Source organism: Dermochelys coriacea, chromosome 2 (genome assembly GCF_009764565.3).
Source record: "Dermochelys coriacea isolate rDerCor1 chromosome 2, rDerCor1.pri.v4, whole genome shotgun sequence".
Taxonomy (NCBI): domain Eukaryota; kingdom Metazoa; phylum Chordata; order Testudines; family Dermochelyidae; genus Dermochelys; species Dermochelys coriacea.
Window position 1 is genome coordinate 238,471,620 of NC_050069.1, and position 14,477 is coordinate 238,486,096.

The 14,477-nt window shown below is 38.7% G+C and overlaps 1 protein-coding gene across 4 annotated transcripts in view; it reads right to left on the bottom strand.

The window, feature by feature from the left end:
• MKX (mohawk homeobox) overlaps nucleotides 1-14,477 on the bottom strand; it is a 56,621-nt gene that overhangs the window by 25,317 nt on the left and 16,827 nt on the right. For all 4 annotated transcript variants that reach the window (XM_038391284.2, XM_038391283.2, XM_038391286.1 and 1 more), the window contains exon 5: nucleotides 13,960-14,295. In XM_038391284.2, the coding sequence (XP_038247212.1) occupies nucleotides 13,960-14,295 (336 nt within the window). The remainder of the gene's footprint in view (nucleotides 1-13,959; nucleotides 14,296-14,477) is intronic.

Below are 14,477 nucleotides of genomic sequence, written 5' to 3' on the forward strand. Positions count from 1 at the left end.
GCCCTGTGCATCCAGCTTCTCCCCCTGTACCCAGACCCCCCACCAAGCTGCCCACACCCAGATTGTGCCACACAGAACCCTGGTACTTGAGACAATTCCGCACCAAAAAAATAAAAAAATAAAAATTTTGCAAAGTTCTGCATATTTTAATTGTCAAAATAACATAGAAACACAATAACAATATAATCACACCATTTTCAATTATTTTGGTAATTTATTTCAAAATACCTATCAGCAAATAATTGAAAATGGTGTGATTATATTGTGTTATTTTGACAAAAATGCAGAATTTTAAAATATTGTGCATAGAAATTTTAATATTTTGATGCAGAATATTTAATTAGAATTCCCTCAGAAGTATACTACACTCTTTACTTAACTCCAACTTTCATTTACTTGAATGGATGTTTGGGGTAAGGAAAAAAAGCAGGATTGGGCCTATAATAGGAACACTTCATTGTAATGGTGAAGCATAATAACCTGGAGAGAGGAATAAAACATCAGGGCAAGATTTCCTAACCAACAGCATTTCCTTTAGCTTTAGGAATGCTAAAGGAAATGTTCTAATGGGTAACAATTAAAATGATCCTAGCTGAAGTAGTTAAATAAGCAGGAAGACAATGCAACAGACTTTAATATTGCAGAAGGTGTTATCACAGTAGAGAGCCAAATAAATAAATATACAATATAGTGGAGTGCACTAGTTACATGTATAAATTCAATCTCCTGAAATGTCCAGAGTTCCATAGCATTTATCATATACTTCCAGTTCAAAAGTGTTACTAAATGTTCAATACTATTGAGAGTTGATAATGATGATGGTATGACAATTACACCAACAAATATTACTGAAGGATGAGGACTCCAAGTTGTATGACAAACCAATGATATACATTATTCCCATGAAAAGAAACTAAATGAGCTAAACTGTGCTTTCATTTACCCCTATACAAACACATTGAAAACAATGTTTTTACTGCTGTGTTTTTACTGCTGTCAGGAACTCTACTGAAGTCAATGAACGTTTTGTCAGCAAAAAATATTAAAGGATTAAACCTTCCTTTACATGATCTTATCTGACAATCCCAGGAAGTTATTAATATTATGTCCTAATCAATGGAGACACCATCTAAGCAACATAAAAGAGAGAAAAGTAGGAGAGCAGTGAATTTTAGTGCATCACTGTAATGCATAATATACCACCAACCAACACTGCACTCACCTGAGATGTGGGAGTCTCTACTCCAAATCAAACAGAGTAGAGATTTGAAAACAGGACTGCCAAATCTCAGATGAGTGCCTGGCCATTGGCTATAATAAGGGAGGGAGATCGATCTCTATCGATCTCTCTCTCCCTCCTCTTCCCCCTCCCCATCACAAGAAAAGAATGGCCTGGCTTAGACCTAACTCCAGGAGAGGGTTCACAGCTGAGAATCCCAAGCTAAGATAGGTGCCTACCTCTGGCCTGTCAAGCACCTAAGTACCTTTGTGGACCTGGGTCTTAAGCCCCACCCCTTCCTCTGTATTTAGGTGGCTCTCTGCTTGCTGGCTTCTGAGAAGTTAGCTAGCTCTCTGGGGCACCCAATCCAGAACTATGAATTGCATTGGATGGCAGAGCGGCTACGAGTTAGGCGTTGCAATGCTGAGGGCTTTGTGAATCTAGTGCAGGGTGGCTATTTTTGTTCAGGAATCTGCGGTGAAACGCTGACCCCCATTGTCAATGGCAAAACTCCCATTCACTTCAGTGGGGCCAGCATTTTACCCTTTGTCTTTATATCTGTCAAGAAAGTGTGTAGCACAGCATTTCTCAAATGCAGCCACCAGGGAGTTTTTCTACAGCCAAGACAGCCTCCTTGTGGGGGGCAGGGCAAAACAATGCCCCTCCCACATAGCACCCAGCTGTGGATTCTGGCTGCCTTGATGTTTGCTGACACCACCAGCAGGAGATCAGCATCCTCCACCATGCAGCCTCCTGGGGGCTCCAGGCAGCGGCTCTGCAGACACATGGGGCCACAGTGTGTGATCAGCGGGCTTCAGGTTTCAGCCCCTGGGCTCCAGTTCTGGGCTTCAACCCAGGATGGTGGGCCTTGGGCTTGGAAAAATTATCAGAGTGGCCACCAATAAGGGTTGATGGCAGCACTCTGAGGCCACAAAAAAATTGTTCTGAGAACCCCTGGTCTAGCACACTGCTAGCATCAGACAAATAATAATATAACACAGAGAAAAGTCTGCTAACAAAAAGAACTTGAAGCGGTTCACTCATCCAGAGCCAGTTTATAAAAAGACCTGATTTTTTCATCAAGCTGGATTTAAGATGACAAATAGTAGCTGAGAGAGAAAGAAGGAAGCAGACAAAATAAAGGGAAATAGAGAAAACAACATTTAACTTTAACTTCAATAGTGTAAATCTGTCAAGAGTCACAAATGACCACAAGACTCTAATATTCCAACTTTAAGCTAGTCTGAGATACCACAGCTCAGGCACTTGGCTAGTACTTCATGCTGGAAAGAGAGTTTTTACATTTAGAAATGTAAAACACTAACATTTAAGGAATTTTGGCTACAGTCAGCTGGCCATCTTTCCTCCCAGGTTCAGCTGACAGATGATTTTGAATGTTGCTTTGCCTTCCGTGCATCTGTTGTCTAAATCAACTTGGAGGTAGGAGGGAGGGATTGAAAACTGGCTTTTGAAATAATGGTACATTTTAGTGTCATAACTGAGAATCTTGGCAAAGCAGTTAATTCTAACTTGAAAAGTCAGTGCCATACCAAAAGATTTGGTCATCATAACCTTAGCCACTAGCCATGGGTGAAAGACCTAGACACTGAAAATCTTTCATATTAAGGTTCAAGGCTTGTGAAGAATTAAGAAGGAGAACACATTTCCTGACTCATTAGAATTTTGTTTTATCTATTTATTTTTGTGTCCCTTTTCAGCTGTTCTAACCCTCAAGCTTTTCATTTCATTCTCTTTTTTATTTAAGCTGCTCTTACTTTTCCAGGTTTTCTGCAATGCAACTTCCTTTTCCAATTTAGTCTCTTGCTTTAAACTTTTGTCTCTCTGGGTTTTTGTTTGTTTGTTTAGTTGATTGGTTTGCTTTGCTTTTTGTCTCTCATAAAATTCACTCACATATACCTTATCTGTGAATTGAGTGTATATTTCAGGCACCCCCACATTATGTAAAATGTGTGGTAATTTCTGCAACTGCTTCTTGAAAAAAAACCTCAAAAGGCATCAAGTAATATCTAGCGTTTATTATTCATGGAAGTTTAGGAATCTAGTCTTTCTTGAAGGACTATATCATTGTAACTAGAGAGAAGCCAAAACTGGAACTTTAAATCCCACCCCTTTTGAATTTTGGAGAGGGATGGGATGGATAGACTTGAATCCAACACTGGCTTCCTGTTTCAGTTATGGTTTTTGGTCCAAAATGTAAGAAATCTCACGAAAACTGGTTCTCATGAGAGTTTCCCCCCTCAAGATGTCAGAAATATCACAAGATAAGTTGATCTGACAACTTTTTCGCCATTATGAGGGTGAAGCTAATGAGATTTTGGAGTGGAAGACTATAAATCTAATTCCCAGTCTAAACCTAGTGCACACACAGATCAAAGCTCTGCTTCCCTCAATCTATTGCTAGTTGCCATTGGTGTCAAGTGTCTACCGTAAGAGTCCATTTGCACATGTATGTAAGAGCAGAAGTCTGGTCTCCATAACCTACTTTCATCATTATGTTTCAGGTGTTCACATTATGGACAAGTGACCTCAAAATTTCTGTTAAACGCATAAAGCAGTTTTTAAGTTATGGTGTGGCTTTCAAAAGCCACAAACCTACAATGGGCAATAGGATTTGCTATATCATATAAGATTATTGGTCCACCTACTCTGGCAGTGTCCAAAACTTGACATTTCAGACCAAAATGGGAAAAAATATAGTGAATAAAACTGATTTTGCAGTGCTATACTGAAGAGAATTTTAAGTATAAATATGGCTCCCAAGAAAAGCTATATGAAACTATCAACTATTAATTTCTCATGAATTTGTATATCTAATCAATAAAGAAATTTCACCATTTTCACCAGTGAACACAAGTTTTCACCATGAGAAATGATTAAATGATATCTTGGGGCAACAAACTAAGGACATTCACACATTTGTCAACCAAGTTAAAATATTTTCACAGCAAAATGGCAGTCTTTCTTTTTCTCTGAAAGAAGTATGTGTATGTGAGAGAGAGACAGATAGACAGAACCCAGAAGAGTTAAAGAAAAAACATTTTGTTTTTCCACAAACCATTGTAAAAACAGTTTTTCACCAGTTTCACAAGGGGAGTAAATTTATTCACACATCTCTACTCCTGGTAAGATGCCTTGAGTTTTATTTTCCTACCAACACATCAGGAATTTACAAGCATTACTCAGACTGGTGTTATTGGGATGTACCTGCTTAAATCCACTAAACCCAGATAGGAGAATAAACTCCCATCTATGCCAAGTTTCAGTCCAGACTGAATTTTAACAGCTGGGTTATAAAATTTCAGATTAAAAGGGATTTTAATGGAAACACCAATACAACCTTAAATATAGCAGCATCAACAGCACCTCTCTAATATTGTAGAAGGACATGGGCCAATCCAATAGACCATGGTACAAATAGAATTTACCAGTATGTCACCAGGAGTTGTTTTATTTATATCAAACAGTGGAAACAGAATGGAACACACAGAAACACCATCCCAGGTATGAAGTTTCAATTCAGATATTTTTCCAGAATGAAATGAATTTTTATAGGCTCCCCACTCCTTTAAGTTTACTGGAAGGAATGCTAAAAATACATGCCTCTTTCATTCCCCGCTTGCTAACACCCCCATCCTGGAATGGATGTTCGAATGACAGTTCCACGTATTGTGCATGTTCATTTGGGTGCATTTGCACACCTGCATATACATTTTGGTGCATTAACATGTGTACACACAAGATGAGTGGAATTTTTAGGTGTAAAATTCACCAAGCAAAACGGTGTTTTGCCCACGACAGTTTTATTACCAGGACATGCAGGTATTAGTGTATGAGTGGAAGCTTCTGTGAGCGATGAGCCATTGAAAATCCACTATGCAAAACAAGAACATTTCAATGTCAGGCACAACAAGAGCGTTGCCAATTCAAGCTCAGCAAAGCAGCAGTTTAGTCTGTCTTCAGCTACAAATTTGTACTAGAAAGTAGAATCTCTCTTGTCAATGATAGAGTGAAGCATGTGATTTCAAAGCCAATCCCCAAGGAGTGGAATCACATGTTTTCATCTGTGGAAATTTTTGTTTTGTTTCTTCCCTTCACATTTCACTTGAATTTTCTTTGTCTCATGTCATATTTTTCACTTTCTTTGGCCCAACTCCTCCCTCCTCCACAAATACCTGGTAAAAGGGCTTTGCATTAGGGCTTCCCAAGAGTCGGAGAAAACAGATTCTTTCCTCCTCCCCCTCCCAGATGGTAAAGCATCGATAGAATGGTTCTGTGGCCACTGCACATGCCTGCCCCAAACCTCCCCCATAAATACACAAGGGCGTTCCAGTGGATCTGAAAGGTGCTATGTCCCAGCTTTATCCCCCAGCCCCTTCCATGGACCCAATGGGGAGATTGCTCCAGATCTCTGTTCTCTACGGCCGCTGCACCATTCCTCCCCAACCAGCAGAACTATAGCAGGTCACTTATGCTCAGAGCCTTCTGTTGACTTTCTGTGGGCCCAAGAATTTTTCCCTTTGTCTGCTGTATTAGGAGTCCCTGCTTTTATTGTTCTGTACATGCAGGAAGACAGACAGGATTCAAGGGATGTAGTTTAATTAGGCTGCAACTTTATTAACTTAACTCATCTGGGGATTACCCAGCAATAACTCATAGGTACAGGTCATCATTCCTTTGTTAATCATTTCCACCTGTTTGGGGAGGACTGCTCTCAGTCCTCCCCCTTCCCAACCTGCCCCCAACCCATTGCTGGGACCCCATTGCCCTCATCTTGTATGAGTGCTAAGGGGCTGAGGAAAGCAGATTGTCTCCCTCCTGTACATTAGGAGCCTTACAGACATTAGGAGCCTTACTCCTTTCCCCAGCTTCTTTAGGTGACGCCTTCCCCTGAATCTGCTTCCAATTGCAAGTTTATTGGGGAACCAGATGCCCAATAGAATGAGTATGTGCGCTGGACACATGCCAAGTTGTGACAACTTGAACCGAACTCCTGACCCTACCCCATCACATCCATGAGCTGCTTTGACATAGACAGAAAACACCACCCCCACCCCAGACAATCTGGCAGTGAGGGAAAAATTCCTTCTCAGTTCCAAAAAAGGTGATTAGTCCAATGCCTAATAGCAGACCAAAACACATGATCCTACTCTGAGCCCAGGGTGCTGCTGCTCCAGCATGAAAGAGGGCTCTGTCTGGAGGGAATGGAATATAAGTATTCTCCCTCCTCCAGGTGTGCATGGCCAGTATCCCACCTGAGCTCCTTCCAGTCAGCTCCTGGCTCAGGTGATGCTCCTCCTTCCCTCCCCTTTTAACCCAAGGCAGGGACTCTTAAAGATGCCACAACTCCTTTTCTTCCCACTGGCCAGACAAAGCCCCCATATTCAAGACTGCAGGGAGTGCATTTTGGTGTGCATCCTACCCTACCCTGTAAATGCTGTGAGCAGTCCTTACTTAAGCAAGTAATTTCACTGTCTTCAGTGGGAATCGCTGAAATGAGTAAGGGTTTGTAGGACTGGATATTAGGCCTTCTCCACATGAGAAAATTGTACTGACTTAACTAAATCTGTTTCAAAATGAATTTATTTAATTGGTACAAACATCTGTGTGGACCTTCTTACTCTGGTTTAAGAGGGTCTTATATCAATTTAGTTTCTGAAGTAGATTTTCAAAGGCACAAAGGGGAGTTAAGTACCCAACTCCATATACTTTCAATGGGAGTTGGACATGTACCTTTCTTTTGTGCCTTTGAAATCTCCCCTTAAATTGATAATTTATTGACTAATCTTAACCAATAGTCTAAATTGCAACAAGAGTGCCCACATACAGGTGTTAAACTCATTTAACTAAATCAGTTTCTAAAGCAGTTTCCTTTTCAGTTTCTACACACTCATTGAATATTCCTTATTTAAATGTTAATAGTCTTATTCTAATTTCCTTATTATAGTAATTATTGGTCATGCTGTCCATTGCTGAAGCTGACAAACAATTTATGACCAATCTAACCTTCTGTTTTCACACACTCATAACTTCCTGAAACAGTCATACTTTGGGCTGGCCTCTTTTTAAAGGCAATTCTCATTCTTTTCTTTCTTTCTCTTTCTTTTCTGCAAAATCTCTTCAGTCATTTTGGACAATGGGAGAATGGGAAAAAGATATTCTTTCCCCTTAGTACACAGGTAACCACATGTTTTCAATAAGCCTAGATGGATGAAGTCTGAAATGTGGCAGGGGCATAGTCCTCACTGAGGACTGGAGCATTTGCTAAATTTGAGGGAGGATATAAACATAAAAAGGTGTAAGCAACGGTCCGTCATGTTTGGGCATACTCTCTTGGCGTTGTCTACCATTTCAGAGGCACCTGCCAATAGTGCTGTCCCATGATGACAGCACTGTATATTTTTCCCCCCTGGCCAGATATAGATCCTGGGCAGGCACAAGGACTGCAGCTTTCAACCAAGTGGTAAGAACATTTGTATGAGGGAAGCTGTAATAGTCTCAATTAAACACACCATTGTCACAATATCAATGGCAGGAGAAAGCTATAGCCACACAATCATTGCTTAACCCATCATTTTTAGATCTCTCTGGATTTTTTGTCACATTTTAATTTGAATTTGAATTTTCAAATTCAAAGTTTTAATTTAAAAATATATATCCTTTTCTGCTGTATTGATAAAGCCAGCAAAAAACATGAAAAACAATGTGCTGCTACCCGGCAACAAAACTGTCTGCAACCAAATAACTGGCTTCATCCTGCTTTTATTAAAGTGCATGGGAATTTTGCCTTGCCATCAATAGAAGCAAGAAGAGAAACTGACTAGAAACAACTGAGAAATTGACTTAAATGATTTTCATTGTCAGAATGGAAAGAAATTCAAAAGTGTACAAACAGCTTAAGTAGTGAAAAGCCAACTTGAGTTTTAAAATTCTCACAGTTTGTTTACAACATAAGATATATTTTTAAACTGATACTGCCCATTTTAGCACAGGTAATTTCTTGTTTCTCTTTTCTCTAACAACAACAATAAAGAAATTAAATGCAATCCCTTCCCAAAGAACATCTATATTAATGCAATATTGCCCAATCTGATAATGCAAAAGGTAAAGTTCCATTAGCAAAGTTATTTAAACTGTGTAATCTTCAAATTTCAGTTCTATCATTTTGTGCATTAAATACTATATTTGATATTCCACTTCCCAATTTTAGTTTTTGACTACACTGGGGTCTGCAGCTAGGACCTTCTGCAGTTGGTTTTAAGTGACCATTTATTTTAAAGTATCCCCAAGGATTCCTGTACAATTTAGTTCAAACTTGCAGAAATCATTAATACTAGAAATTTTTGCTGGCCCCTTAAGACAGGTTCCATTCTATTTAGGTTATGCTTTAGATTTTATAGCCCATTTTAAAAATACATGTTCATTTCTGAAAATATTAAATTGAGAGGAAAAGTTGGCAAGGACAACACAGAATCACAGAACCGTTCTGTAGAGTACATACATACACACACACACAAACACACACCCACACAGAGGCATAAATGACATCAGTGATCATGGGCCGGATCTTATAATATGCTGAGTGCCTCCCACAAAGTTGAGGTGCTAAGCAGCTTCAGCTCCCAGTGCAACTCAGTGGGAGTTGAGGGTGCTTACAAAGTGCACAGGATCAGGCTGTGTCAATCACAAACTTCCCAGGAATCAGAAGAAGGAAAAGAGGAAGGAGAAAGGGGAAAAAAGGAGGAAAAAAAAGCAACAGTAATGAAAACACCAGAAACCAAACATGCTCCTGAGTACAAACGTCTAAAAATAAAAATCAAACATCTTCAAAATCAACCAGTCTCTCAAGGTTTTTTTAAGCTACCTTCCTTTCCAAGTCTGCAAATCTTAATTTCCTCATAATTTTTATTTGTTCTGGCTCTCCTAGTGTGCTAGGTAACACATAAAATAAAATTAATGAAAATCCATCTGTCTCAAGAAGTTTGCAAACTCTCCATCCTGGCATTTCATTCTTTTTATTTTACATTTTAAATTTTGCTTTTATTTATCAGCCCTAGCTCACAAAATTCCAGGAAATTGGGTGATTTTTTAATTTCCTTAACCTGTAATAGTGCAGAAGATTCTGTATCAATAGGTGACCAACAGATAGAGCATTCGAAGAACATACCAAGATAATTACAAAGTTAAAATTTTAATAAACCATTGGACAAAGATTAACTTAGTTTTTTGACACACATCCAGATCTCACTAATCTTGTTAGATCTTTTTGTTATATTATTGTACAATGCTTAACACAATGGAAACTTGGCCTCTAGGTACCTCCACAATATAAATTATAATAAATAAGAATAGATAAATGAGATTCTCAGTTCTTCATATATTCAATGAGAACATCAGAACAATATACAGTGGAACCCATCCAAAGGGACCAGTAAAAATTGGTTACCTAATATAATTTTTTTTTAACTAAAGGTTAAACACAATCATATTGGAAAACTTGAGATACATAAAACTAAAGGCAGGAGGCTGATCAATTCTATACATAGTATATCTGCACTAAGAACAACTCTGGACAGATAACTTTCTGTCTTAACTGAACACATATATAACTGCACATGATATATGTATCCCTTAAGGTAGAAGCTCTTACATAAGTAATATGTATGAATGTATATATTTTTCTCTTTTTCACTGTTCTATCATTTCATGAGCTGGCAATGGTACATATCATTTCAGTCTGTTCTCCTATTTAACAATGTCAATGATATGTGAGAACGGAGTGAAATGGCTGAGGGAAGTACAAACTAAATACAGAATGTGTAAAAGATTTAAGCTATTCAGCTTTCTGTTTTCTTTTGAAGACCATAGTGGGTAGTAAAATGCTAACATTTGGTTCGCTTGCCCTCACAATAATTATGTAGAGGTATAACACAAAGACATTCTCTTAACCATAGGTTACACTTTAGCCTAGATCTCAAGGTAGGACTCCCCAATTCCATACATGGATCTAGGGTAGCATATGGTCCAGTCTTTATAAGCATATTAATGTTTGGAATGGGAAATGGTACTACCCATTTTCCATATAAATTTTAAACTGCAATTTCTTGTTTTTGTCATTGGACACTGAACTCATATCCTGTTAATTTGGCCAGAACCATTAAGATATACAGGGCCACATTCTGATCTCAGTTATGCCAGAGTATATTAATGGAGTTACCCCAGATATACAGATATAACAGAAATCAGAATGTGACTTGTAACACGGACCAGCTGCAGTTAGTAAACTTTAAATTCATGATTAGCTACAAGAAATTGCTCTTAAGAAAATGCACAATAAATAGTTTGCTTCAAAACAACATTTTCTTCTGGCATGTCTTCTACCATTATAAACATATTAACTTTTGCTAATATTTTTTCAAAACTAAAGTGTGAATCAATTTTCACTCACAGTTTATTTAAATGTCAAATAAATTGTTGTCATGAACTAAAATGCCAAACAGTTTGAAATTCAATTCTTGTCTGCTAAGAATTATTTTATTAACACAAACTATATGGGTCAATAAAAGTATAGTAAGTCTCACTTTTTAAAAAGTCATTCTCTCACTTTCTGCAATCAGAGACTTATGACTGACATCAGAAAATAATAATCGGCTAATCTGGCATCACAAGAATGGATTGTAGCTATTATTGAGAACATGCATACATGTCTGCTACATGATTATTCTAGGAACAATGGAGAGGGGGAATTCTGAAACACTAAAACTTTCTTATTTTAACTCAAACTGTCTAGCAATCATTTTAATAATTTCAAATATTTCTAAAATAGCTCTCATAAATAGACTTGAAATAACTTGAAAACACACACATTTTTTCTTATAACAGGCTCTGTTCTTGCATCTCATAACACCACCAGAACCCCTTTAATGGAATTATAAACTTATAGTTTAAAACAGCCTACCTGCATCTACTATTTTATGAGTAGCTCTGTACACATGGGAAAGAGATTGCATGACACTGCACACACCTGGCAATTGTCTTTCCACAAACTTCTGCTTGTCTGTTTTGTAAGTGTAGGTAGAATAAGGTATATCCTAAAAGTTGTTCTGTTCTCATCAAAGACTGTAGCACTCAAATAGTTAGTAAAGATATTTAAAAAGTGATTTAAAAAGATCTTACAATGAATTCTATATATGCCATGGTTATTAACTTTACGGGGAAATATGCTGCTATTCATACATTACAACCCAGTCTGTTAATACTGCTATGGTTATAGTACAGCTGTCTTAGCCTTTCCATTAAAGACCCTATTTTTCACTCTTGGCTGAAACCTGACAACCAAAACTTAGCCCAGTAGCAAATTTATTACATTTAAAAAAATCATTGTGACCATTTTAAAGTTACAATATAAAAGTATAGAAAATCCGAAGTTTACATGTCTAAGCTGCTGTAACTTCTTCAATAACTTCTGATTTAAAAACAAAACTTGGCAGGCGATTAGTCCATAATGTAGACTAAATGCTCTTGGCATGCCAAAAAACGTTAAATGAACAAGCAATTTAATTTTTGAATGTATTCACTATGCATGCACCATTCCTGTTCTACATAAGATTTGATATTACCACACACTCTAAATTCATCATCCCCCTAAGATCTGCATGAAAGGGGTGATTGCTGTCTTCTTAGCACTGTATTCTTCCCCTCATATTCAGCAGAGAACTCTTCACAGTGACAGAGATCCTGGGAAATGGGCAAGGGATGAGCGGTAAAGAGCTATGGACAAGTCGAGAGGAACCTGTGTCTTTCCCGCCCAATCAGCCCATCTGGAAATCCACAGCCTAGAGCTGTATGAACTTCCCCACAGAGCCCTTCCAAGCCATAGAAAAATGACCACTGCTGAAAGGACCAAAAGCTACGTACAGAGTCCCTGGTAGGGCAGCTTCAGGTGGGGAGACCCCAAGCCAGTGGGAAGGCCCTATGCTGGTGCTAGTGAGATCAAAAGTTTGAGGTTCAAAATTCTATTTTTTTCAGATATGGAGGGGAGCCACTGTCCTCTTCTTCCCTCCCCAAAAAACTGGAGTAAGCGCCAAAGCAGAGCTTTTCTCCCCTCACCTCTCTCCCCCATCTGTGAGGAGGTGGCGGAGCCCAGAGGGGGTGCAAATCTTGCCCTAACGTACACCCATTAAAGGTGGTGATTTCCTGACAGACAGCCTATTGGGTGACACAAACACATTTTTTCTTTTATTGTTAAGATTAAAAGAATAAATTAAATGTTAAAAAGATTAAACCAAGAAACTGAGAGCTAAGTCTAAAACTGCATGAGCGCAGTGTGTGGTGCGTAGGTAGTACAACAACAACAGGGCCAAGCCACTTGCCAATGTATGCAGCAGTAGGAGGTGATTAACGATTATAAGCCCCAAGAGGTCATATAACCAGCTGCACACTGGGGCTGACTCATCCTGTGGATGATTGAGCCTGATGTAAGCAGGAAGGAAGAGATCCACATGGTCTGCTTGGGGAGCAGGTAACTCACATAAATATGCTCCCCCACTCCAAGGATGCCTAGGTGTATATAGATCCTGATGAGGCTAGGGTGGTACTTGTACCCTAGCACTGCAGTAATATTCATGTGACTCCTAATGGAGAGAGAGAGAGAGAGGATGGCTGAGCCCCCTAAACACCTCAGGACTTTCCTTCTGGGCTCCGGCAAACTAGGGCACCCACTTCTGAAAATGTAGGCTGCATATATCTTTTTCTGCCTATCCTAAGGGGGGAAAGATTAAAGAGTGTCTCAAGAGTTCTTTGCCATCCTCGCCCATCTTCAGCCCCAAAAGATGCCCATCTCAGCCTCTGAGGCCACAGCTCTGTAATATCCATTTTAAAAACATGTCCCTGATATCCATTGTAAAATATGGTATTTACACCAGGGTAGCTTAATTTCATGGACAATTATCATAGAAGTGTAGGATTGGAAAGGACTTCAATAGGTCATATAGTCTAGTCTCCTGCACTCAAGACAGGACTAAGTAATAACTAGACCATTCCTGTCAGTGGTTTGTCTAACCTGTTCTTACAAACCACCGATGGAAATTTCACAGCCTCCCTAGACAATTTCTTTCAGCACTTAACCACCCTGACAGAAAGTTTTTCCTAATGTCCAACCTAATCTTCCCTTGCTGCAAATTAAGCCCGTTGCTTCTTGTCCTATCCTCAAAGGTTAAGGAGAACAATTTTTCACCCTGCTCCTTGTAACAACCTTTTATGTACTTGAAAACTGTTATCATTCCTCCCCCACCACCCCAAATTCAGTCTTCTCTTCTCCAGATTTAAACTAATTCATTTTTTTCAATCTTTCCTGACAGGTTCTTTTCTAGACCTTTGATCATTTTTGTTGCTCTCCTCTGGACTTTCTCCAATTTGTCCACATCTTTCCTGAAATGTGGCACCCAGAACCAGACACAATACTCCAGCTGAGACCTTATCAGTGCAGAGTAGAGTGGAAGAATTACTTCTTGTGTCTTGCTTATGGAAGGATGTTCTGGGATGTATCAGGGGAGGATGTTCTGATGATGACAATAATAGCTTATAACTATGTGATTGCACATGTATCAATAATGGGAGTTATCCATTCATATTAAGGGCAGAACGGACACCTATATTCATTTTCAGGTGACATTAACAAACAGAGCCAACTGTTTTAAAATGATACATGACTAATTCCTTACCTGTCCGGTAGACAAAATTGCCTTCAGTCTCTGATGATGATGGGGACACCAATTCCTCCTCAAATTCATTGGAACTAAATGAACCAGAATGATTCCTTTGTCTCGTTTTTTCCATCATGGCTGCATTAGTAGCCATGACATGTCTCAATGAGTCATTTAGATAACGATTCAATAAGCTGCTTTTGTATTTGGGAGGTGAAACATAATCCTCATTGGCACTTGTTTCTGGTCTCACTCCTGTTTTTATCACCGAATTTTCAGTTTTAATCACAGTGTGGTGAACTGGTTTGTTATATCCCCCTTCATTTATATGGTTTCTTGGAGGATTTTCCCCATCTGAAGAAGAAAGATACGTTACAGTTTATGTAATATTTATAGAGTAGCCTTATCAGTGCATCTTTAAATACATATAACATGATTAAAGCTAGGCAAATAACATAACTAATGATTTCTCAATTAATTTCACTTTTTCCTGTTCACAAATTGTCCATAAGCAGATCATAATCTTCCCAAATGTT